The following is a 26,833-nucleotide window of genomic DNA, read 5'->3' on the forward strand; positions in this document are numbered from 1 at the left end:
GAAGCTGTACGCCGGCTCCCTCGGCCAATAAAGTGATGAGCGCCGCAACCCCAGAGTCGGCCACGACAGGGCTCCCTTTACCCTTTACCTTTTTACCTAAACTTCGGAACTCCCTGCCTATTGATACCTCTGTACAGTACTCTTTTCAGCATCTTCTAAAAACATTTTCATTTGGAGAAGCCCACCCAGATGTTTAGCTGATTCAAGTTTTAGTCTATTGTTATTTTAGCTTTTTGAAAGTCTTATATTCTTGTTGTTCATTTTTCTTATTGACAATTTCATTGTTTTCTCTCTTTTGTAAACCACATTTTTTAAAAAAAATAATCAAGTGGTGTATACATTTTATGGGACCCTAAACAGAGCCTTTCATTGTTTTAAAAAAATAACCACACACATTTCCTGCTCATCTTATAGCCTCTGAGCACCTGCCCTTGGTTTCTCGGACCCAAATCTCTTCCTCCGCACAATCACTGCAATACTGTAGCTGGGACAGGTCAGTGATATATGAGCAAATCGGAAGTGAAATGCTTTGCAAATTCTGAAATTTTGATTTCCCCTTACAAAGCTGCAGAGCTTTCACGCTTAGCTAAAATTCAGCAAAGCTGTTGGATTCAGGAAGCAGGAGATGACTCGCTCTAGTTGTTAATTCTAAACCTCCAGTTCGTACAGCCATCCTCTTGCAAAGCTTATCCTAAGCTGCAGGCACCAGTCTGGTTTATGTGCAACCCAAAGTGACGCCAGCAAAAGCTTTTATTTCTATTTCTATTTCTGTCTATTTATCTTGCTCTTCAGCCAGAAACAGCGCCCAGAGTAGCAGCAATGGTAATAAGGTGGTCCTTGCCCTCCCGCTAGGGTCCCTCGTGATGTCTATAACTTCATTTTTTGTATCCAGCAGTTCAAAAACTGCACAAGAGCATGGCAGGGGGAGGTTCATCACAACCCTGGCATGTAGCCCCACTGTTGTGATCACAAGTTGCAGTTCCAACGAAGCCATGCCGGAGATCTCCAAACACAAGTCAAAGGAAGCCAACTGACTCTGAAGCGACTTTTCGGATGACACCATCCATCAAAGAATTAAGCATGCAGAAAATATTTTGTGTATTTTACAGTTGAGAAACAAGAGACAGGTGTCTTGATCAGTGTGTGGACGCTATTTATTTAGTTATATTCTCAAAGCAAACAGCCTTGACAAAGCGGATTATAATACAGCTAAGCTGGTGCAAAACAATGTAATTCAATTACAAAAAACAACAACAGAACAATTTCCTGAGTCTTTGCAGTTGCGCAACTAAGGGGTGGAGGGTTTTTTTGGGGGGTATGTTATTGGACTACAGATCTCATCATCCCTGACCACTGGCCCTGCTGTCTGAGGCTGATGGGAGTTCATAAAGACCTGGGAGAACGCAGGTGACCCATCCCTGAAGTATGGGGCGGGGGCAAGTGAGTTCCTGAACCACAGCAACAAAATATGGAATGGATCATTTCTGAGACTGCGTGGCAGAGCTGGCCAGGATAGTGTGGCCAACCCACAGCAGCAGCAGGAAGCCTGTGATGTCATTGGACTCCAACTCCCATCACCCCCTGCCAATGGTCAGGGATAATGGGAGCTTGAGTCCAACAAGCACTGAAAGGTGCACACATTTCTCATCCCATCCCATTAACAGACCCTCCAAGTGTCCCATTTTCCAGGGACATTCCCAAATTTACAGAAGCCATCCTGGTTTCTAGTCCAGGATCATGTTCTCATAGTGGCCAATCAGATGTCCCAATGAGAAACCCGCAGGCAAGATCTGAACACAAGCGCCCTCTTGGTGGGAAGGTATGAGCCAGACGCTTGATTTCCGTCTTTTGCTGCGCAAGGAACAGGAGGCAGCCGGGATCCATCACCCCCTTCATGGCCTTTAAAGCAGGCCACAATCCCAGCATGCTGATTCACACACCTCCTTGTCTAACCCAGGCATGGCCAAACTTGGCCCGCCAGCTGTTTTGGGACTACAATTCCCATCATCCCTGACCACTGGTTCTGTTAGCTAGGGATGATGAGAGTTGTAGTCACAAAACAGCTGGAGGGCCGAGTTTGGCCATGCCTGCTCTAACCACTAGGTATCACTCCTACCAAAGCTGAAGCCCTGCTCGTCACACTTTTTCCCTGTTAGGAACACTCTGAGAGAGGCTGCTAAGCTCTGCCTGTGGCGTGAAAAGCCGCTGTGATCCAACTTGCTCACCTGCCCCTTTCGGTGCCCGGGGTGGGGCCCTATGCCTGCATGCCCCATCATGCCACCCTTGGCAGCCTTGTGCACGCGGTGGCACCTGTCTCTTCCTGTATGGGCCGCCGAGGCATCTCTGAGAAGGAAGGAGGCAGAGCGACTAGTCGGAGAAGGAGCTTCGGAGCAGGGCTGGAGCACCGCCAACCTCCCGCGCTCCAAGCATGAAATGCAGGGTCAGGCCCAGATCTGGAGCCTCAGCTTTGGAACAGGGCAGGGAAGCAATTCTCCCTTTAAACAGAAGAAGTATTGCTGCAGAGCGAAGACAGCAAAACCAGGGGTCCAGGGGTTAGGTTTGGAGACTCACTCTTTCCCCTCCCAAGAACAAATTATCCAGAACAAGCCGATTCATGGAAGGCTCTAAAACCCCTGTGCATTGCAAAAACCAACTGATCTCGGTGCAGAATTTGCACACCCAACCATTCAGTGAAGGAGAAGTCACACTAAACCACCTTCCCCAGTATACTGCTTCCGTCAGACATGCACAGCAGGCACTATAGAAACTTCTGTCGCCTACAGGACACAAATCCTGCTTGTGGGTTTCCCATCATGGGCACCTGTTTGGCCGCTGTAAGAACAGGAGGCTGGACTGGATTGTGGCCTGATCCTGTGGCCTGATCCAGCAGGCTCTTCTGATGTTCTTATGGACAGCAGGGGTGAGGAACCTCTGAATTTCCAGATATTGTTGAACTCTCCTCTCCCTTGACGGGCTGCAGCTGATGGGAACTGGGAGTCCAGCAACATCTAGCTCGCTACAGGCCCACCTCGCCCCCCAGGCGACCAGGTCTCTTGGCAGGAGGACATTCAGCAGGAGGCTACTTAAGAGCTGACAAATTGCCCAAGCCTTGAGGTGCATGATTAACAGAAAAACCTCCCCTTCCCTCCAGCACCTAACTTGTAGAAAACAGGAGATGTGCTAGGGCTAGGTGAACATTGGACCTTTGGCCCCTTGTTCCACAGATATGGGGGAAAGTTGGGGTGATCTTAATGGCGGGAATGCACTCTGCTCAACCTCAGAGGCACTGTTTTTCAGCCGTCATTTGGCGATGCGGGAAGCTAAACCCCGGTCCCAAAAGCAGGCAAGTTTGCTGGCCAAAATAAGCCCAGCACACTCCTTTTCCCGTACATAAAATTAATCAAGCTGTACAATCTGCCTCAGGCTTGGAACAGGTGGAAAGTGACAGGCGCTGCCAATTTCATTAAGGGATCTCTTTCTCTCTGTCTCTCAAAAGCAACAACAATTGCAGGGGTTTGTTGGGTGAGAAGAAAACCTAAGGAGAGGCTGCTGGGTCATGCCAGTGGTCTATCCAGTCCAGTCCCTGTTCTCACAGGGGCCAACTGGAAGCCCCAGTGGGAAACTTGCCCTCTCCTCTCCTGTAGTTTTTAGTAACTGGTCTTCAGAAGAGACAGAGCATAGCCATTGTGGCTAGAAGTCAGCGATAGCCTTTTCCTCCTGCAGGGATTTTGCCTCATCCTTTTTTAAAGCTACCCAGGTTGGTGGCCAGCACTGCCTCCTGTGGCAGTGAGTTCCGTAGTTTAATAATAATAATAATAATAATAATAATAATAATAATAATAATAATATATTTATATCCCACCCTCCCTGGCCAGAGGTGGCTAACACCAATAAAATCACAGTAAAAACATAATAGGGGGGCAAACCCCAATTTAAAATACAGATTAAAAAGCAATTTAAAATGCAGCCTCATTTTAAAAGTAGCCGATAGATCAAGACCATAAGGGGAGGGCAATATAAAGGTCAGACTGAGTCCAAACCAAAGGCCAGGCGGAACAGCTCTGTCTTGCAGGCCCTGCGGAAAGATGTCATGTCCCACAAGGCCCTAGTCTCTTGTGACAGAGCATTCCACCAAATTGGGGCCAGTACTGAAAAGGCCCTGGCCCTAGTTGAGACCAATCTAACCACCTTAAGACCTGGGACCTCGAAAATGTTGTCATTTGTGGACCTTAAGGTCCTCCGTGGGGCATACCAGGAGAGGCAGTCCCGTAGGTACGTGGGTCCTAGGCTGCATAGGGAGGCTGCATAGGGCTTTAAAGGTCAAAAGCAGCACCTTAAACCTGACCCTGTACTCCTCCGGGTGCCAGTGCAGTTGGTAAAGCACTGGAGGAGTGTGATCCCGCGGCAAGGACCCCGTAAGGAGCCTCGCTGCGGCATTCTGCACCCGCTGGAGTCTCTGGGTCAGCTTCAAGGGCAGCCCCACTGAAAGAAGTATTTCCTTTTACCAGTCCTGAATCTTCAAACATTTGGCTTCACTGGACGTCCACGAGTTCCAATGTTAGGAGAAAGGGAGGGAAAGTTTTCTTCGCCCATTTTCTCCACGCCATGCATCGTTTTCTAAATTTCTACCATCTCGCCTCTTACTCACCTTTCCTCTAAACTAAAACACTGCAACCTTTCCTCATAGGGGAGCCACTCCAAGCCTGTTATCATTTTGGTTGCCCTTTCCTTAATAATAATAATAATAATAATAATAATAATAATAATAATAATTTATTTATACCCCGCCCATCTGGCTGAGTTTCCCCAGCCACTCTGGGCGGCTCCCAATCAAGTGTTAAAAACAGTATAGCGTTAAATATTATAAAGTTCCCTGAACAGGGCTGCCTTCAGATGTCTTTTAAAGATAGGATAGTTGCTTATTTCCTTCACATCTGAAGGGAGGGTGTTCCACAGGGTGGGCGCCACTACCAAGAAGGCCCTCTGCCTGGTTCCCTGTAACCTCACTTCTCACAATGAGGGAACCACCAGAAGGCCCTCAACGCTGGATCTCAGTGTCCAGGCTGAACGATGGGGGTGGAGACGCTCCTTCAGGTATACTGGACCGAGGCCATTTAGGGCTTTAAAGGTCAGCACCAACACTTTGAATTGTGCTCGGAAACGTACTGGGAGCCAATGCAGATCTCTCAGAACCGGTGTTATGTGGTCCCGGCGGCCACTCTCAGTCACCAGTCTAGCTGCCACATTCTGGATTAATTGCAGTTTCCGGGTCACCTTCAAAGGTAGCCCCACGTAGAGCGTGTTGCAGTAGTCCAAGTGGGAGATAACCAGAGCATGCACCACTCTGGCGAGACAGTCCACGGGCAGGTAGGGTCTTAGCCTGCGTACCAGGTAAATTTTTTCCAATTCTACAATAACTGGAAACTCTGCATTCCCAAGGCCCACTCATATGCTGTAAGGACAGGGAAGAGAGGTGGGCAGATGGGCAGCAGCAAGCTTGGGACACAAGTGTCTCAAACACAGGCAGGCAGCTCTCCTCAATCCTTGACAGGAAAATGCCCACTGGGCAAGCACCGTACCCAAAGATGCTGCTTGCATGCAGAATTTCTGGATTTGCTGAGCCTGGCTCCCTGGCTGCACCCTGTGGAAGAGAGATCCAGGAGTCCTGGCTCTCATCCAGGCCTGTAGCTTTCCAGATGCAGTTGGAGCAGCCAGCATGGCTGATGAGGGTTGTCTGGTTCCTCAGCCCTAACCACTAAGCTCTCCTTTTCGGAGAGGCATGCACAGAGGAAGGTGGAAGCCCAGCTCCAATTAACTCAGCATGCATCTGAATTATACCTGCTGCTGGGAATCTCCAGTGAGGAGGTCCCATGGGGGCATCTCTGTGTGCACAGGATACTAGGCTAGATGGGAGCCCTTTGGTCTGATCCAGCAGGGCTGATGTTAAGCTCTTAAGCTTTTATGTGAATTATGTTGATTTTGTTGTTGTTGGCCGCTCTGAGCCCGGCTTCGGCTGGGGAGGACGGGATATAAATAAATTATTATTACTATTATTATTAAGTCTTTAGTTGTGATGCATTGCAGAGGGTTGGACTTGATGGCCTTTGGGTGCCCTTCCAACTCTACAATTCTAAGATTCCGTAAGTTTGGACAAGGTCCGGCAGTCAGCGTTTTCCCTGGGGAATGGGAATTGTGTGTTTGTGTCGTTTTCAGGGGGCTGAAGTTCTCTGCCCTTGGTGAACCTGAACTGGCACGATATGTTAAAAATGCATTAAAAATCATACCCTCATTTCAGTTCAACCTGTTTTAATTAAATCCCCTTCTCGCGAGCAGCCTGGAGAATTTCGTTACAGGGTGGCCAGTTGAGACGACTGCAGATAAATCACAGTAAATGTACTTAAAACACCTCAAGATCCTTCTCGTTCTCTGTTTGTAATTTGGCACAACTTCACTAACGAGCTTCTTCCCTCTAATGAATTTCGCCTCCAGTGGCACCTGGCGCATCCAGTCATTCTGGTCCTTCTGCTGATCGCCTTTATTAGCCCTGTCACATGATCTAGTGAAGGAAAGCTGGCTTCTTCCAGAACATAAATTTATTATCAGAAGAGATGGGGCTGTGCAGAACTGAGCTGCAGTTGTGAAAGTAGCTGGAGAGGAATTCCTACTTCATTTGTTTCAGGAAACACAGCACCAATGTTGGGTTGAAATGATTCTACCCGCCAACTGGAAAATGATAACACAGGAGGTTGAACTGGGTCTCCAGCTGTTTTTGGACTACAATTCCCATCATTCCTGACCACTTGGCCTGCCAGCTGGGGATGATGGGAATTGTAGTCAAAAAACAGCTGGAGACCCAAGTTGGGGGAAACCTGGTCCTGATGAGCCTTTGATTCTATCTCTGTGGATGTCAGCTGACCTCTCAAGAGAATCATGTGGGCAAGGGCATGCAGTGTACAGTTCCGGCCACTTTGCCGCAAAAAGGATCCTGTAGTATGGGTACAGATTAAAGAAAGGGCAACCGAAATGATTAAGTGGGAGAAGCAACTCCCCTATGAAGAATAGCGTTTGGGACTTTTTAGTTTGGAGCAAAGTTGAGTCAGAGGCGAGATGATAAAACGATGCATGGCTTGGAGAAAGTGTACAGTGGTACCTCGGGTTACATACATATGTACCTCGGGTTACATACCTCGGGTTACATACATATATGCTTCAGGTTACATATGGTTCAGGTTACAGACTCCGCTAACCCAGATACAGTGCTTCAGGTTAAGAACTTTGCTTCAGGATGAGAACAGAAATCGTGCTCCGGCGGCGTGGCAGCAGCAGGAGGCCCCATTAGCTAAAGTGGTGCTTCAGGTTAAGAACAGTTTCAGGTTAAGCACGGACCTCCGGAATGAATTAAGTACTTAACCCGAGGTACCACTGTATAGAGAAACTCATTGATCCCTCTCTTAGGACACTAGAGCCCATGAACATCCAGCAAAGAGGAATGTTGGAAGATATAGAGCTTTAAAAGAGGATTGGACATGGAGGAGAGGGGTTTGCTATAGTGAATAGCCATGATGGCAGCAGTGCTTCTGAATGCTTGAAACCTCAGGAAGGGAGAAGAGGGCTCTTGGGCTTGAATCCTGCTTGCTGTTTTTCCCGCAGGCATCTGGTTGGCCGCTGAGCTTAGATGGGCCACTGGCCTGATCTTGCAGACCTCTCCTTATGAATCCACAGCCTCTGATAGAGAGCAGGGGGTGTAGAGAGCTGATGCCTTGGCAAGGCGAGGAGGTGTGGCAGTGGTGGCAGCGGCAGCAGCAGCAGCTGCCTGCCCCCTTTTGGCCCAGAGGAGAGGGCCTCCTTCGCAAATTCTTCCGCTGGGGTTCCTCTGCTCCCAAAGAGTTTCCAGTCTTAGTTCCTCAGTGGAAAACCAGGCGCTGGCCTAGGCACGCCCAGAGGAACCAGCGGGACCGCATTCCTCGCAAGGCGAGCAGGGTGGGGACAAGAGCCAGGTCTGAACCCCACACGCCAGAGAGGAGAGGAGAGGCAGCCCCTTCCCATGGGTCACTGCCCCATTTGCCTGCTCCCAGGCCAAGCTGCCTGCTCCCCGCCCCCACCCCCAAGAATGGGGACAGCAGATGCTGGAACATCCCAGGAGAGCCTTGCCACAAGGTGGCTCCCGATTCATAAAAGTTAATTTGTCAGAAAATGCAGGATCCTACCCTGTCAGGAGGAGTGTGCTTAGTGGCGAAGGGCTATGGCTCAATAGAAGAGCATTTGCTTTGCATGTGGAGAGGTCCAAGGTTCTATCCCTTAAAAATAGGGGCAGGTAGTGGCAGGTGAGGGGAAAGACCCTCTCTCTGCCCGAGACCACCCTGGGCAGGGGGGGGGGAGCCATAGCCAGTCAGATATGAAGATGGGGAGCTTGAGGATCTGGTATAAGGCAGCTTTGCTAGTTGGACTCATGGCAAAACTCAGATAGAAGTTTCAATACCCGGCAGCTCCAGGTGGGCTGGGAAGGAAACTCGCCTGAAACCCCTGAGAGTTGCTGCCGGCCAGTGTGCAAGAAAACACTGAAAAGAAAAGCGGTTCAAGCCTTATCACAGAGGAGGGAGGGAAGTGCTTGGTGGAATTTAAAGAGCCAGAAGGGGTTGATGAGCATGTCTGCAAGCATTCGTGTGTGTGTGTGTGTGTGTGTGTGTGTGTGTGTGTAGCTGATGCCTCTTCATTCACAACCGCAAATAGTGGAAGCAGACCAGCTTGTGCCAAAGAGACCAACAGCTGACCCATGCGAACCACCCTTTCCCAGTGCAGATTGTGGATTATTTCAGCGCAGAGAATGTGAACATGCGCACACCCACCCTCAGGCATGTGCACCCTTCATGCACAAGGAGGCGGGGTTGGGGGGGGAGAGGCTTCTGTGGGGCCTTGGCTAGGTGTGCTGCTGCTGCTGCTACCTTAAAAAGCCTCCCGTCTGAAATAAGAAAAACAGCCCTCCTGAAGACTGACAGACAGGTTGGAATCCAAAACCTACCTACCAGGTTGCCAGACCTGGCCAGGTTGCCCTGACGACAGGAGCAACAAACAGTTCTGGTATTCCTCCTGCCCCCCCCCTCTGATGATGCATCACCCTCTATCATGAGCCAGTCCAGGCAGCAGCAGCTCCCTTTCAGGTGGAGAGGGGATATGCCACTGGTTTTTACACCCACTCAGGGAGTATTGGTGGGGCAGGAAGGAGATCCCAAGGGAGGGGCAGGCAGGCAGCTCTGTGGATAGACAGCCCAGGTTGCAGAGATACTGGCTTGTTCCAGCCATGCAGTGCACAAGCAGCTCGCCCCCTCCCAAGAGGCTGAGCTAGGAAGGGGGCAGGCTGTCACTTCAGCCAACCAGGAAGGCTCAGCAGACCCCACAGAGGAGTTGGAGCACCAGCTCTGCATGCAGAAGGGCTGGGGAAGACCCCTGCAGAACCCCAGAGTTAGTGCACCTGCAGCAGCGCTCGGACTTGCTAGAAGGTGGCTTCCTGCCCTTTATTCAAACCCCATGAGGACTAACAGCTTGCTTAACTTTATGGGGAAGGAGCAGAGTGCATGCTTTGCAAGCAAAAGGGCCCAGGGCTCAATCTTTGGCGTTTCCAAGGAGGGTTGGGCCAAGACTCCCCGAGAGCTGCTGCCGCCACCAGTCAATGTAGGCAACACTGAACTAGATGGGAGGGTCGAGGGTCTGGCAGCTTCCTTGGTTTCTGCACCAAGTCCTCAGGCAACCCTTCTGCTCCTTCCATCCACCTCAGGAATGGATGCACATCCGTTGCCAAACAGCCACCACCGTCACCGAGGGAGCACACTTTGGGTCCCAGATTAAAAATATCTACGCTGCAAGATCAAGGACACACCCACCCAGCACCCAGACTTGAAGAACAGGTCCTGTCTGGTTGCGGAGTGCAATTCACGTGGTTAAGAAGGAGCCACAGGGGGAAAGGGGTTGGGTGGCGAGAGTTACATCACATCTTGCTCAGAAGGAACGCTCAAGTGGTTATCCTGGCAGGAGATGGATCCATGCAGGCAAAGAGGAGGGAGGCCCCTGTGCAGGGTGGGGGCTGCGGCCCCGGTTATTAAGATAGGGGAAGACCAAGGTGGTGGTGGTGGTATTGGTGGTTGGGTTTCTTCCTTGCCTTTGAGTTAAATCATGCTATGGGCAGGAAGCCACAGGAACCAACTTCTCCTATGAGAGCTGCTAATGGGGTAAATTCAACACGTTGCTGAAACACCTCTCTGGCCTTCCTGCTTGGCAGAAGAGCCTAAGAAGACCCCTGCTGGATCAGGCCCATGGTCCATCTAGTCCAGCATCCTGTTCTCACAGCGGCCAACCAGGCGCCTGTGGGTTACTCACAAGCAGGACCCAAGCACAAGAGCCCTCTCTCCTCCTGTGGGTTCTCCAACAAATGGTCTTCAAAAGCATTGCTTCCTCCAGCTATGGAGCAGCCATCGATTGCTCCCTCCTCCACGAATTTGTCCAATCCTCCTTTAAAGCCATCTAGCTTGGTGGCCATCGCTGCCTCCAGTGGGAGGGAGTTCCATAGTTTTAACTACGTGCTGCGTGGAAAAGCACTTTCTTGGTCCTGTCCTGAATCTTCCTACATTCAGCTTCCCTGGAGGTCCACGTGTTTCTACTGCTATCTGAGAGAGACAGTTCCCAAGGCTTTGTTTCTTCCCACCAGAACATTTCATTTCCCCTCCTACTACCCAAAAAGCCCAAGCGTGAAGTTTTCCTCTCTTCCTGCCTGCCTGCAAGGAAGCTCCCCTCCTTGTCAACATCCTGAGGCTGCCAGTTCCCCCTATGAACAGCTGCAGCATTGAGGAGCAGTTCCACCACCAACCGGACAGCAGCGAAAGCCCATTTCGGAGGGGAGTGAGAATGCAGGAAGGCAAGGGAGAGCTGGCTTTTAAAGATGATCACAATGGCTTGTTGCAGACGTTTTGGAGTGCTCTCAGGTCGCCGGCCTCCCCCTGCACCAAAAGCTCTCAGAATGAGAACAGAAGAGCCCTGCTGGATCGGGGAAATGGCTCTCTTAGTCCTGTTCTCACAGGGGCCAACCGGGAAACCTACAAGCAAGACCCCAGCACAAGAGCCCCCCTCCCTCTCCGGTGGTTTCCAGCTACAGTGGTACCTCTGGTTGCGAACGGGATCTGTTCCGGAGCTCCTTTCACAACCTGAAAGGAACGCAGTGTATACACGGATCGCAATTTGCCGCGTCTGCACATGCGTGAGCGGCGAAACCCAGAAGTAACCCTTTCCAGTACTTCCGGGTCGCCGCAGGACGCAACCTGAAAGGACGTATCCCGCAGCGTTCGCAACATGAGGTATGACCGTACTGGTATTCAGAAGCATGGCTGCCTCCATCTGTGGAGGCAGAGCAGAGCCATCATGGCCAGTCGACATCAATAGCCCTCTCTCCTCCATGAATTTTTCCAATTCTCTTTTAAAACCATCTAAGTTTGAGGCCTTCACTGTTTCTTGTGGGAGTGAGTTCCATTGTTTAACTATGCACGGCCTGAAAAAGATCTTTTATCTGTCCTGGGTCTAACAACGTTCAGCCACTAGCTCTAGTGTTCTGAGAGAGGGAGAGAAAAAACTTATCTCTGTCCGTTTTCTCCATGCCACACACAGTTCTGTATACTTCAGTTATGTCACCCGTTACTTGCCTGTTTCCTAAGCTGAAAAGTCCCAAATGCTGCAACCTCTCCATTCCCTAAACATACTGAGGTTAGGAACAAGGTGCCGAGAAAAAGGCAGTGTCCCCACCACTACCACCTTGACCTACACATCCCCACTGCTTGCAGAATCAGCCTCAATATAACAGTTGTTATTAGTACAGGAATCATAGAATCATAGAATCATAGAGTTGGAAGAGACCACAAGGGCCATTGAGTCCAACCCCCTGCCAAGCAGGAAACACCATCAGAGCACTCCTGACATATGGTTGTCAAGCCTCTGCTTAAAGATCTCCAAAGAAGGAGACTCCACCACACTCCTTGGCAGCAAATTCCACTGTCAAACAGCTCTTACTGTCAGGAAGTTCTTCCTAATGTTTAGGTGGAATCTTCTTTCTTGTAGTTTGGATCCATTGCTCCGTGTCCGCTTCTCTGGAGCAGCAGAAAACAACCTTTCTCCCTCCTCTATGTGACATCCTTTTATATATTTGAACATGGCTATCATATCACCCCTTAACCTCCTCTTCTCCAGGCTAAACATGGCCAGCTCCCTTAGCCGTTCCTCATAAGGCATCGTTTCCAGGCCTTTGACCATTTTGGTTGCCCTCCTCTGGACACGTTCCAGTTTGTCAGTGTCCTTCTTGAACTGTGGTGCCCAGAGGCCAGGAGTTGAGGCCTCTGCAGATGTGCCCCCCAGATGCTGCCGAACTAGTACCCCCATCATCAGCATCTCTGACCATTGGCAAAGTTGGGAGTTGTGACAATATCAAGGGAGGTACAGACTGGCTTCAATCGGGGAAGCTGGAAAAACAGCCTTCAGATTTTACATCGTCAACCTGCTGGTTCCTTCCTCTATTGACAACAAAGGGAGGAGTTTAGGGATATTTTAAAAATAATAATTCTATAAGCTGTGTGTCCTTGTTTCTCAGTTCGATCCATTTACATGGTTTTGTGGTATTTTATGCATTGTGACTTGCCGTTATAGTTTAGTCAGTCTTTATTGTACTTGTTACGTGTAAACTGTTTAATTATTGTTTGCTGATATTTAATTTTACCGTTTACTGTTATACTCTAATGGATTATTGAAGATTGCTTTATTCTGTGTAAGTTGTTTATTTTAAAGTTATGGTTTTATCATGCAGGGCATTTTTTTTTCTTGAAAAAGAGGTGCTGGAACTTGTTGACCTTTTTTTAGGGGGAGTACCCAGCCAAAGATAGCCCCTAAAAAAGCTTCTCTTCTTATGCCCTTGCCCCAATCGCCTCATGTATAGTAATATAGAAAGGCGGTGTACAAATTAAAAGTGAACTGAAATGAAATGAAGATGAGTGAGAGAAGTGGTCATTGTGGCTGTTGGCTCGCAGAAAGTCTTGGGTTCAATCTCTGATGGCATCTGCAAAGAGGAGTCTTGCCTGGTCCTGGCAGAGACCCTAAAGAGCTGTAAACTGCTCAGTGTTCCTGGACCCAGCTCCTAGTCTAACACTCTCACCGCTAACACCACACTGATGCTCATATTGAACCCGGAGCCTTCTGACACCTGGCTCTGTCATCTGTGGGCTACAGACCTTCCCACAATTCTCTGGGACTGGCTAGTTGCAAAAAGGCAGAAGAGGGAAGCACGCTTTCTCAGGTGAGATGCATACCCCTCAACTGTCCCATTTAAAGCGGGAAATCCCAGAATCCAATCCCGGCTTCTGTTTGGACCCCAGAATTTCCCATTTGTTGGTCCAAAAGTGCCAGACCAAAAGACACTCACTCTGGTGCAAGTCAGCAGGGTTGTGTCGTTTGTTGGTCTCGGACAAAAAAAACCCCAAGTGGCTTCAGTTTCACGCTCTCGTGAGAGCTTGAAACCAAAAATAGAGGATCCCGATTTAGGTGCCAAAAATGTTGGAGGGTATGGATATGCATTTGTGGAGAATGGCTTCAAGCTGTTTGGAGGAAGCTTCATACAGGGCCGGCACTATCATTGGGCAGAAGGAGGCAACTGAGGGCAGCATCAGCATCGCCCAGCCCTTCCGCCTGAGCATCCTCTCCACCCCTGGCCATTACCCCTGTGTTGCAGGATACAGCTCACATGCCACATGGCCTGCCCTGAGCCCACCTCAGCCAGCCTGCCGTTCCAGGTGCAATTGAGGAGACTATGCCATTCGTCAGGCAGCAAAAGGACTTGGGTAGGCCCTGATCAGACAGTCCAATGGGCCTCTTTGTCTTGAACTGCCTTCTTCTACGGAGTTCAGTAAGTAACAATCTGGACAGCCTTTGCACACACCCTTTCAGAGCGAGAAAGAGGGTAGAACAGACACCCATGTAAGGACTGAGGCCGCCCGAAGCCAGACTGCTCTGCCGCCAGCAGTTTTCCTTATGGTTTGCAATTGCCAGAGCGGGCCTGAGGGATTTTGCTGCCTGGAGGAAGGCAAGATGGTGCCCCCACTCTCCTAATTCCACACACAAAGTGATGGGACTGGGAGACGAACCTTACTTTCATGCTGGCAATGGGTTCGTGTCCTCTGTCGTACTTGAAGACAACCAGCAATTTTAGGCACTCCAGGACAGGCCATGGGGGCACTCCCACCCAGCACTGTCCTCTGAGAGAGGAATGCCTCTGGGGAACAGGGGAACATGCCTTACTTTGTCTAACGATAGGGCCGGGCTGGCGAACAGCTCATAGAAGACTTCAAAGTCATGCAGATATTTACAAGCTGCATTTCTGAATATTGCAAGGTCCAGATAAGCAGCCTTGCTTCCTCTGAGGGACTCCCACAGGGCTGACTAAGACTCAGATGTGACCATGGATAGAAGAACGGGGGGTTGAGGTGGGGGAGGTTACCTAGGGTGGAACGCTCTGTCACAAGAGACTAGGGCCCTGCGGGACCTGACATCTTTCTGCAGGGCCTGCAAGACAGAGCTGTTCCACCAGGCCTTTGGTCAGGGCGCAGCCTGACCCCCTCCTCTGGCAATCTGCACAGAATTTTGCTTGATGGTTGCCATTAATTTGATCTTAATTTGATTTTAATTAATTTTATAATGAATGTTTTAAGAATGTTGGACTATTTTGATTGTTGTTAGCCGCCTTGAGCCCAGCTTCGGCTGGGGAGGGCGGGATATAAATAAAATTTATTATTATTAATTTATTATTATATTAAGCTGCCTTATGCAGAGCCAAACTATTTGCCAAGCTAACTCAGTGTCAGCTATACAGACTGACAGAGGCTCTCTCTCTCTCTCTCTCTCTCTCTCTCTCTCTCTCTCTCTCTCTCTCTCTCTCTTTCCAGGATTTCAGAAAGGCAGTTGTTCCCTGCCATACCTGGGAACAACTGGGGGGTGGGTCACACCTGGGACACCTGGGAGATGCTGCTGGGGGTGGGTCACACCTGGGACTTTCTGCACTCTCTTGTCTTCGGCCCCTTCAACACAAAATTCCAGGGCTGTGTACAAATGTGTGAATAAAACCCATGCAACACAGAACTAGTAGACAGCATGGGTCCCAGCTAGAAGACCGGGCGGGAAAAGTGCATTGTTAGAGAACTGTGGAACTCACTTCTGCAGGAGACAGTCACCAGTTTGAATAGCCTTAAGAGAGGATTGGGCAGATTTGTGGAGGAGAAGCCAGCTATCAAAGGCTCCCAGCCACGATGGCCATGCTCTGCCTCTGCTTTTGAAGGCAGCTATGCTTGCTGGAAAACACAGGAAGGGAGAGGACTCTTGTGCTCAGAGCTTTCTTGTGGGTTTCCCATATGGGCATCTGGGTGGTCCCTGGGGGAATTCAGCAAGCTCTTCTTAAGTCCTTCTATGTGATAGAATTGAATTTCCTGATACAATACAATTCAGCTGTTTTGTAACTGTCACAAAAGAGGATTGTGTTGGGAAAAGGGGATGGGCCTAATGCTTTTTTGGGGGGGGGGTTGAACACATATGCACACTGCACACTGATAGGGTTGGGGAAATGTTTCTGGTCCACAGCCACTGCAAATATCACATTTCCGGAGCCAAAATCCAATATCCTAGGTCCAAGGCACAAAGGACCCATCTTAGTCTCCAGGCTGTATGTTTATTTCCAACTTTAAAACCCAGTGTTAATGGATGCAGTCATACATCGGGTTACGAACGCTGCGAGTTGTGCGTTTTCGGGTTGCAGACCACGCCAAACCCAGAAGTACTGGAACGGGTTACTTCCGGGTTTTAGCACTCACGGATGCGCAGAAGCACAAAATGATGTAATGTGCATGCGCAGAAGCGCTAAATCACGTTACATGCATGCGCAGACATGCCTCCTGCACGGATCACGTTCGCAACCCGATGTCTGACTGTAATAGGAAAAACCTCTCTCTCTATGGGAGACCTTAGAGAGCTGCTGCCAGTCAGAACAGTACAAACTGGTGTAAGAAGTATTTGGTGGTGTGGTTTAAAGATGCGAAGGCTCGGGGGGGGGGGAGAGAAGAAACATGGGAGGGCAGGAACTGTCACCCCCACCCCCGTTTTTTCTTCAGGCCTTCACATTGCCAGTTGTGGGGCAAGCCCTCTCTGACCTCTGCTTACAGTGCTCAGAGGTTCCACTTCCCAGTGTGAGGGTCTCATTCAGTCTAAGGCAGCCTCCTGTGTCCTTAACAAATGGTGCTGAGGGAGGGGTAAATGCTCCACTCTGAAGAGGAGCCCATCTGCTTGTTGCATCCTGGCTCTTACCTCAATAGGAACAGGTGCTACAAGACAGCTGTGCGGTTAACCAAGGCTTGCCAGTCTCAGCAGAAGCAGCTGGCATTCGGAGATCTCAGCTGGCCTCCAGGCTGTTGCTGGGTGCAACTCAAAGGGGTGGATTCAGCTGCAGAACTTTAGGGACCAAGTTACCTAAAAGGGTATCTTCTCCTGTATGAACCTGCCCAGGGCCTTCAGATTATTGGTGGCCCCAATCCCCCCCCCCGCCACAACTTTAGAGGCTCGTGGCAGGTGGGGACAAGGCAGTCTGTCTGTTGGCACCACAGTTTATGGGACTCTCTAGTCAGAAATCCCTCTCCCTTGCCAAGTTTGTCATTCTTTAGGCAGCTCCAGCCCTACTATTAGGCAAAGTGAGGTTGTGGGAGGTGGCAGCAGCAAAGGGATGGAAAGCAAAGGAAGGCACTCACCCACCAGCTAGCAATTAGCCTGCTGCCTTCAGGGACTGTGGAGGTGGTTGTCCCGTCACCACTGTTGAAGCAAAATGGTGTTCTGGTTGGCTTCTGGAAGGAGGGGCACCATCCGGCCCTTTGCCTCAGGCGGCAAAATGTCTTGGGCTGGCCCTGCCTTTCGGCGCCGACTTAACACCACACTCATGGCTTCTCGGACAGTTGCATCGGCCTCCTTTGCTGCCGTTAGGTTAAATTCTATGTTTCAGGTTTTTATTTTTGTTTTCAAACACCATTGTTCCAAGCTGCCCTGACTGCTTTGAAGCGGGAAAGTGGGGCACCCTCACTATTCTAAATGAAACAGAAGTCAGAAGTATCCAGGAGGGCTGTTTCACAGAGCAGAGAAACACCCCTCAAAGTTGTGTCTGAGCTCCAAGGCCTGGCTCCAAGGGCCTCCTGGCCGTTCCCTCACTGCGAGAAGTGAAGTTACAGAGGGCCTTCTTGGTAGTGGTGGAAAGTGAGTGTGCTTATCCTTTTTATGCTCAGAAGTTAGGAATAAAATTCTGAATAACACACAAACACACACACACCGCAGATGTTGATGAGAGGAGGAAGAGAAGAGGATTTCCCAGGATCAAGCAAAACCACACAGCCTTCACCAACCTGGTGCCCTCAGATGTTTCGGACCACAACCCCCATCAGCCTGGCAAAAATGCCCATTACATTGATGGTTCCACACCCCAACCTGGGCAATAATGCAAATCCTGAGTGTGCGAATGTGTTAAAGAAACTGGAGGTGGGAAAGAGCCTTCCTTGCCCCAGAGAAAGGCTGTCAGTCACAGCAGCAAATATTCTAACCTGGCATGAAAGGGTTCTGATGTCCCTAAACCCACCACAGAGTCCTGCTGTTTCAGAAAGATTGAATTTCCACCCCTGGACCTGCCACCAAGGTCCTTCTCACGAGCAAGAGACATGATGCAAATCCCATAGGTGGCATGGCTGGCATTTGCCCTGCCGTGTCTTTACCAAGCCATAGAATCACGGAGCTGGAAGGGAACTGAAGGATCATCCAGCAGAGCCCTCTGCAATGCAGGAATAAGCCCCTGACTGTGATAGAGAAGCCACCAAAGGTTGGCACCTCAAGAGATAGGAAGGTTCCTTTCTGGCTTGGCTACATTCTCAGCGCATCACTCGAGGCGTGTGACATCGCCACACTGCTCCATGACTCAGTTCCCCTCTCTGTGACGCAAGGGCACAGCCGGTCCATTCATTTCCTACTATGCCCTCCTTGGGGCATGACTGTGGGTGGTCCCAAGCAGGGAGGATAACTTGTGGGTTGTTGTGGAGGTGGGACAGGCCAACCCTAGCGGGGAAACTAGCCAAAAGGAGGCTTCACCTGTTCCGTTCTAGATACACACACACCAAAATCAAGCCCAAAGGTATCTCCCAGATTCCTGGCATTTCCAGGTAGGGTTGGGAGCAGTCATGGATAGCTGCTGCCAGTCTGTGTAGACTGCACTGAGCTAGCTAGAGCCAATGGTCTGATTCAGTATAAATTGGTTTCCTGTGTTGATGAGTTCTGCGTAGCTAAGGAAGCTTTGCCATTCTTGCGATAAGCATCAGCCTGGTTCATCCACCACTCACCCCAAGCAACCAGTTTCCTTATTCCCACAACCATGACAGTCAACAGCAAAGGCTGGGTACCCTCTCCAGATGTTGCACACTACAATTCCCATCACCCCTGACCATTGGCCATACTGGATTCTGGAGCGGATGGGAGTTAAAAATCCAAAACATCTGGGGAGAAGCCCTATTGACGGCCCCTAGTCTACAGTGGGTGAAAGAAGAGGGCTTGGGTGGTCCGTTCAGTAGCTCTCAGTCCCTCGTGGTAGTGAATTCTGTAGGTGTTTTTACTCTCCGAATCCCGCAGGTTGAATCAGTGGGAGGGAGGCACTCTGCACATGCTTAAAGAGAAGTACCCATTCTACAGCAGACAAATTGGAACAGGTCCAGAGGGAGGCTGCAAAGATGGTCAGGGGTATAGAGAATGAGCCCCATGTAGTAAAACTGAACAAAATATGGTGTGTTTAATTGGGGCGGGTTTGCAGGTTGTGATACCTCTGCAATTCAGAGTGTCAGATGAGCCCTGGACACAGTGGCAGATGCACAACATACATTCAAGGCCCACTTAAAACACATGCCTTCCCCCAGATAATCCTGGGAACTGCGGCTCCCCCCTCACAGAGATACGGGTGCCATGGAACCACAGCAAACTACAATTCCCAGAATTCCTTTGAGAGAGCATACTAGGTATGCATCTAGGTAGTAAATCTCTGCTGTCCCAGAAAGCTTTGATCTAATGGTCTTTAAGATCCAAGGCACCAGATTTCGGAGCAAGAGGGGTTCACCAAGGGAGCCAATCGCCTTGCCGGGGGTTGATGGTGGTGGGGCTGTCCCTGGCTGGAGATCTTCAAGCAGAGGCACCTGTTGGACACATGCCAGCCAAAAAGCGGGTTGGACTAGACCGCCTTCATGAACCGCGGCCCACCTTCACCTCTTCTGGTATTTTATGTTACTACTTTACATGCTTCAGAACTCAGCCTCAGACCTTCCTCTCCGCCACGCTAAATAAGCTCCTTGCTCTCCACCTGGGAAAAGTCTTAACTCCGAGAAACTGACTGGCCCCGGCCCCGCAAGCCACCCGTCGCGCCGGAGAGGCGCTCTGCACGCGCCCAGGAACCCTCCGGCCCAGAGTCCTGCCGCTGCCCACTCACCCCAGTCCAGGAAGCGCTGCACGTTCTTCTCCCGCCGCAGGGGGGCGCCGCTGCACTCCTGGTGGACGCAGAGCAGCAGGTCCAGCAGCGCCTCCAGCCCCGGCTCGGCCGCCGCCCCTTCGCCCAGCAGCGCCTCCCGCAGCCCGGCCAGGCGCCGCTCCACCGGGCTGCACATGATCGCCGCCGCGGAGCTGGAGCGGGACAGGCGAGGACGCCGCGGGAGCCCGGCCAGCAATGCCGCCGCCGCCGCCGACGCTGGAGCAGCCAGAGGAGCGCCCCGCCCCGATGCTGGTGGGATGGGCGCAACCCGACACCTGGCCCAGCTGGGAGCGGGAGGAGGAGGAGGAGGGCGAGGGCGCCGCCGGAGCGGGAGCGCCCGCAGGGACCAGCGCCACCCTCCTCCCGGGCGCCGATGCCCCAGACGCGCCCCTGCGGTTACTCTATGTTGCCGGCACGGGCTGGCAGCAGCGCATCGCCGGGCTTGCAGGTGTGGGCTCTTTCACAGCCCAACGCGGAGACGCCACGCGGGGCTCACTGTGAAGACAGGATGCCGGGCCACGGGGCAGCGAGGCGCCTATCCTAGAGTTGGTAAGGGTCACGAGGGGCATCTTAGTCTAGCTCCTGCCACGCAGGAATCTCTTGCCCAATGTGGGGCTCGAACCCACGACCCTGAAATTAGGAACCTTCTGCTCCCAGTTCCATCCGTGGTTGAGCTCTTGGGACCATCTGCATGCATAGCTGGTGAGATGGGATGCAAGATGTGACCCTTCCTCTAATTCCAACTGAATCAGTCGCAAAGGATTTGAATAGTAAACAAATAACATTCCTGCATTGCAGGGGGTTGGACTAGATGACCCTTGGGATCCCAGCTCTACAATCCTATGATTCTGTGCTTTTCCCCCCACAGGGTTAAAACTGAGAGGTAAGGGTAATGGTGGCAGGGACAGAATGTCAGGTCCAGCCCTCCTATTAGATCACCTGAGGTGTTCATCACAGGCCACTGTCATTTTGGCACCTAATGGGAATCATAAAATGGCAAAAAAAAGTGGAAAGGTAAAGGACCTCTGGATGATTAAGTCCAGTCAATGGTGACTATGAGGTGCGGCACTTATCTCACTTCAGGCTGAGGGAGTCGGTGTTTGTCCACAGCTTTCTGGGTCATGTGGCCAGCATGACTAAACTGCTTCTGGTGCAACGGAAACACTGAGACGGAAGCCAGAGCACACAGAAACGCTGTTTACCTTCCTGCCGGAGTGGTACCTATTTATCTACTTGCACTGGTGAGCTTTTGAACTGCTAGGTTGGCAGAAGCTGGGACAGAGCAACGGGAGCTCACCCGTCGTGTGGATTCGAACCGCTGACCTTCCCATCGGCAAGCCCAAGAAGCTCAGTGGTTTAGACCACATTGCCACCTGTGTCCCTTTGGTGACCAAAATGGCACCTCCATCCAGAAGGGGAACAAGGAGGGAATGAAAATCTACATTGGGCTCTGCTGCTCCTGTGGATCTCGCCGCCTGAGGCAGAGATGGTTGCACCGGCCCTGCACTGGAGGGATGCCCGTTGGCCACCAACTCTCCCCTTGCAAATAGTGGCCCTGAGAGCACCTGTCCCACAGGGCTGCAAATACAGTCTGCACCAGCATTGCTCACTCTGCCTGGCAGCAACTCTCCAGGGTCTCCCTCTGGAGAAAGTTTTCCCATCACCAGTTACCTGATCTTTTTACCTGGAGATACCTGGGACCTCCCTGCGTGCAAAGCAGGTGCCCTGCTTATCTCATTCCAAATCATAGCTCAATAAGGCAACATATGGAGACCTACCAGCCATCTGCACTAAGCATTCAGAAACTGCATCTAGGTGTCACCTGAGGCCCCCTCCAGTTATGACAGCAGATGGCACTGGGTTGCCTCCCTAAGCCTTGGAGTAGCATATAGCCACCATGACTAACAGCCATGGACTGCTTATGTCTGCTTAAAGGTAAAGGTAAAGGGACCCCTGACCATGAGGTCCAGTCGTGGCCGACTCTGGACTTGCGGCGCTCATCTCGCTTTATTGGCCGAGGCAGCCAGCGTACAGCTTCCGGGTCTTGTGGCCAGCATGACTAAGTCGCTTCTGGTGAACCAGAGCAGCGCACGGAAATGGCATTTACCTTCCCGCCAGAGCGGTACCTATTTATCTACTTGCACTTTGAGGTGCTTTCGAACTGCTAGGTTAGCAGGAGCAGGGACCGAGCAAGGGGAGCTCACTCTGTTGCGGGGATTCGAACCGCCGACCTTCTGATCAGAAAGTCCTAGGCTCTGTGGTTTAACCCACTGCTTAGATCCATCTAATTCCCTTTCCAAAGACATTTAAGCACTGGGGGACTGCAAGTTCCATAAATTAGCACCACTGCCGCTGTGCCTCCCGCACGGGGCTCACTTAATCCACCTTTTCCAGCTGCGGAATCATCAACCCGACCCCCTTGCCCTGCGCCTGTCTACATGCCCAATCCTAAAGTCCTATGTGGTGGTGGTGGGAGTTTTCAGCTTGCATGAAGCTGCACTGCCCTCTGCTGGGGAAAACAGCAACAATGGTTAATACTCACACTTTGGGAGCAGAACAAACACAGCTAGTGCCAGATGGTTCTGCACCCACTTGCCACAAAAGGCCCTTAAGAGCATGGGTAGGCAAACTAAGGCCCGGGGGCTGGATCCGACCCAATCGCCTGGCCCGCGGACGGTCTGGGAATCGGCAAGTTTTTACATGAGTAGAATGTGTCATTTTATTTAAAATGCATCACTGAGTTATTTGTGGGGCATAGGAATTCTTTCTTTATTCCCCCTTTAAAATGTAGTCTGGCCCCCCACAAGGTCTTAGGGACAGTGGACTGGCCCCCAGCTGAAAAAGTTTGCTGACCCCTGCCTTAGAGCCTGAGGCTGTGCATACAGATATAAGAAGAGCAGCTATGGTTTTCCCAGTAGTGATGTATGGAAGTAAGAGCTGGACCATAAAGACGGCTGATTGCCGAAGAATTGATGCTTTTGAATTATGGTGTTGGAGGAGACTCTTGAGAGTCCCATGGACTGCAAGAAGATCAAACCTCTCCATTCTGAAGGAAATCAGCCCTGAGTACTCACTGGAAGGACTGATCCTGAGGCTGAGGCTCCAATACTTTGGCCACCTCATGAGAAGGAAGACTCCCTGGAAAAGACCCTTTCCATGTTGGGAAAGATGGAGGGCACAAGGAGAAGGGGACGACAGAGGACGAGATGGTTGGACAGTGTTCTCAAAGCTACCTGCATGAGTCTGACCAAACTGCAGGAGGCAGTGAAAGACAGGGTTGCCTGGTGTGCCCTGGTCCATGGGGTCACGAAGAGTCGGACACGACTAAACAAACAACAACAACAACAAACCTGCTGGATCAGCCCAATGGCTCATCTTAGTCCAGCATCCTGTTCTCACAGGGGCCACCCAAATGACTGTGGGAAAACCGCAAGCAGGAATCCGAGCACAAGAGCAACTCTCCCTTCTCATGGTTCCCAGCAAGTGGTATTCAGAAGCATTGCGGCTTGTAGCCATCAATAAATTTCTCTAATCCTCTGTTCAAGCCATCGAGGTAGACGGCCATCACCGCCTCCTGCGGCAGGGAGTTCCAGAGTTTAACCATGTGCTGCGTTAAGGAGGACTTCCTTTCATCTGTCCCAAACCTTCCAGCATTCAGCTTCATGTTAGGAGTGAGGTAGAAAAAGCTTTTCCCTTGCCTACTTTCTCTATGTCATGCATAATAGTATAACCTTTTATCATGCTGCCTCTTGCATTTTCTCTAAACCATGGGTAGGCAAACTAAGGACCAGGGGCCGGATCTGGCCCAATCGCCTTCTAAATCCTGCCCGCGGACGGTCCGGGAATCAGCATGTTTTTACATGAGTAGAATGTGTGCTTTTATTTAAAACACATCTCTGGGTTATTTGTGGGGCATAGGAATTCGTTCATTTTTTTCCAAAATATAGTCCGCCCCCCCACAAGGTCTGAGGGACAGTGGACCGGCCCCCTGCTGAAAAAGTTTGCTGATTCCTGAATCTGAATTAAAAAATCCGAAATGCTGCAAGCTTCCCTCACAGGGGATTTGCTCCACACACACCCCGATCATTTTAAGTTCCCCTTTTCTGAACATTTTCCAACATCTGCAACATCCTTTCTGAGGTTGAGAGACCAGAACTGTACAAAGTATTCCCAATGTGGCTATGCGGACAGCATCCCTGACCTAGCAGGGGTTACTGACTGGGAGTGGCTAAATTTCAAAGCACCCAGACCCAATCATATCACCCCTCACTCCTATATTTACTGAGGAAGTTTGTTTCAACACAAGTACCCTGAAGTCACACCCCTCCAGTCTGGAACTGCATCACAAACATAGGAATCACTGAGCTGCGATACCTGCATTCCAGGGGGGTTGGACTAGATGACCGCTGGGGTTCCCTTTCCAACTCTACGATTCCAACTCTGCAGTTTTATGGTTCTATGTTTAGACATGCAAACAGCGACTTCAGCCAGCAGAGGGCAGCAGCCTCATGCTTCCCCTTGGTAGGCACCCACAAAAATGGGTGCGCATGCCCAGATTGCAAGTGTGCCCCACCTCTGCTCCTGCAAGCAAGACTCTCTATCTCTCTCACACACACTTCTAGGAAGCAGGACTTGGACCCTTGTGAGTTTCCTTCCTTGGACTCTGCTCCAAACAGGGCAGGAGATGATGGGCTCAAGAATATTGCCAGATGCTCAAGATGGCCTGTGCGATGATGTGACCTTCTTCCCTTTAGGGAAAAAGAGATAAGCATCCACAGGATTATTCTCTCTGCAGGGAACAGACTTATCCTTGGAACGTGGGAAGGAATCTTTTTCCTTTTTAAGAGGGGAGAGCAGACAAAAGAAGCCCCTCCCATAGCACTACTAGCTTCTTCCTCTTAAGCCCCAGGCCCTATTCTTGCTGCCCCCTCTCGCCTGATCCCAGGCTTCACAGGGGAGGCTGTGGCTCAGTGACAGCGAAGCTGCCTGGCACACAGAAGGCGCCAGGCACAATCTGACCCCAGCCATATTTCAAATTCTCAAAACCTTTATTGGCGTATATACAAGGCTCCAATAAGGTCCGGTACAATAAAACCACTCAGCAAAAACCTTCACGAATCTTCACCGTGTGTTGCAGAAACCTGGCTACTATCTCCACCTTAGCCCCATCCTGAGTAAACATAAAGAAGGCTACCTTGCATTCATCTGAATGCCACTCCTTGCTAACAACCGATTAATGAACTTAGATCAAATTGTTTGATACCGGGGGCAAAAGAACACATGCAACCAGTGCTTTTTTTCTGGGGGGATGCAGGGGAACGCACACCCCTAAACATTTTGTGAATCTTTGTACTTTTGTCCATTTACTATATTTATTTTTCCCAATTTGACCTATAAAATGGTGATTTCCTCGAGTCAAAATGAGAGTACCCCTAAACATTTTTTTAGAAAAAAAGCACTGTGCGCAACTGATTCTGTTTGTCTCTGTCCAGAGTCATAGTCTCTGCACGAATGCTATTTTCTGAAATCTCCCCTGTAGTATTGCTGAAAGAAATACATTCAGTCTTGCCAGCATGTACACCCTGCACTGATTCAGGCTGATCAAATGGCAGAGATAAGTTGCCATTGGCTGTCTACCCAACTTTGCAGAGTTGCGGGGATAAAACAGGAAGAGAGCTCTGGCACTTCCTAAAAAAGGAATTTCCCAAAATAGGAAGAGAACTCTGGTTCCTTCGAGGAAATAATTTGAACATCTAGGTTTGGCTCAAACTTTTGGGTGAAGAAGAAAGTGAAGAATAGGGCGGGGGAGAGATAGTGGTGCCCAGAACAGATTATTGCATGCCTGAAACTCTCAAATCCAAAAAAACTGCAGTGGGGAAACGAGGCTGATTTTCACTTGGGTCAAAGACCCAGTTTGGCAAACATCCCCATGCGCATTTGCATACACAAAAATCACAGGCTGGGAGCCTCAATGGCACCCCTCTGGAGGTTTCACCCAGGGCAAAAAACAAGGCTAGTACCCCTGTGGCTACGGCTCTGAAAAACTGCACCCACACCTGACTGCAACTGGAATCCCCTCTGGCCCCCTGATCACCTGTCACAGAGCACTTGGCTTTGGCAAGGACTGGGTGGTGGCACCAGACACACACACACTGCCAGCCAAAAAGTGCCCCCTCGCTGTCCAGCTGTGATCCCAGGGCAGGGACAGATCAAGGCTTCACGGAGGAGGAATCTTCCAGCTGCCATGGTCCCCACCTGCCTAGCCAGCGCCTTCAAAGCTATTGTGGCATTACAGACTTGAGCCGGCTGCTCTGCAGGCCCAGAGACTGGGCTTTGTGGGTCTCCACCCACCCACCCACCCCCTTCTCACTTGCTCCGGGCTGTTTCCTGGCCCCTGGGACCAGCTGTAAGCAAGAATGTTGGCATGAACCCAGGGCAAAGATAAGCTGGAATGCTTGGACTGCAGGAAACCCTTTTCTAAATGGGGAAGGGAAGGAATGCCTCATCGAGCCGCACACCGGCATTCCTGGGGGTGACTGCACCAGACGGGAATCAGACCAGCTTCCAATCATAAAGTCCTTTAAGGGCACAAGAGAGACTTCCGTCTCTCTCTCTCTCTCTCTCTGGGCAGCCAGCGTCACTTTTCCCAGCACACTATCTCCAGTGAGTTAATGGGGTAATTTGCTCCCCCCCTCCCCAATAAGGACACACCCCTTTCTCCATAATCTCTGCATTTGCATTTTTAGCGCCCCCCCCTTTTCCCTGGCCTGCTCCTCCTTTTGAGAGATACCAGTGTAAAACTCCCCCTCCTCCACCCCACATCCAACTTAGTGGCTGTGCTTAGATGCAACACCTAAGCATTTTCTTTTCTTTTCTTTTCTTTTTTTGGGTGCTACATCAATCCATCTTCCACCTTATGCAAGAGCGGAAGCTCTTTTGTTTTCAAATGAGAATCGTTTTGTGCAAACCAAGACAAACAAGTTTATTTTAAAATACGGCTTGTCTGAACGACCCACCGCCAAACCACAGTTTCCCGTTCTGGCTGGCACAAAACCAATCCTATTTTAAACCGACTAATCGGCTGGATATCTCGGTTGGTTAGAACATGGTGCTGATAACGCCAAGTTTGCAAATTTAATCCTCGTACGGGTCGGCTGCATATTCCTGCATTGCAGGGAGTTGCGCGGCTAGAAGATAATCCTCAGGATTCCTTCAAAAAAAATAAAAATCTAT

General features: G+C 50.6%; 1 protein-coding gene across 3 annotated transcripts in view; it reads right to left on the reverse strand.

Moving 5' to 3' along the window:
• The window catches only part of CDC42BPG (CDC42 binding protein kinase gamma), a 54,260-nt gene extending 34,509 nt beyond the window's left edge, over positions 1–19,751 (reverse strand). For all 3 annotated transcript variants that reach the window (XM_081892986.1, XM_081892987.1, XM_081892985.1), the window contains exon 1: positions 19,562–19,751. In XM_081892986.1, coding sequence (XP_081749112.1) covers positions 19,562–19,736 — 175 coding nt within the window. In that variant the 5' untranslated portion in view covers positions 19,737–19,751. The remainder of the gene's footprint in view (positions 1–19,561) is intronic.
• Positions 19,752–26,833: the final 7,082 nt, after the last annotated feature.

Source organism: Podarcis melisellensis, assembly GCF_964234715.1.
Source record: "Podarcis melisellensis genome assembly, chromosome: 16".
NCBI lineage: Eukaryota > Metazoa > Chordata > Lepidosauria > Squamata > Lacertidae > Podarcis > Podarcis melisellensis.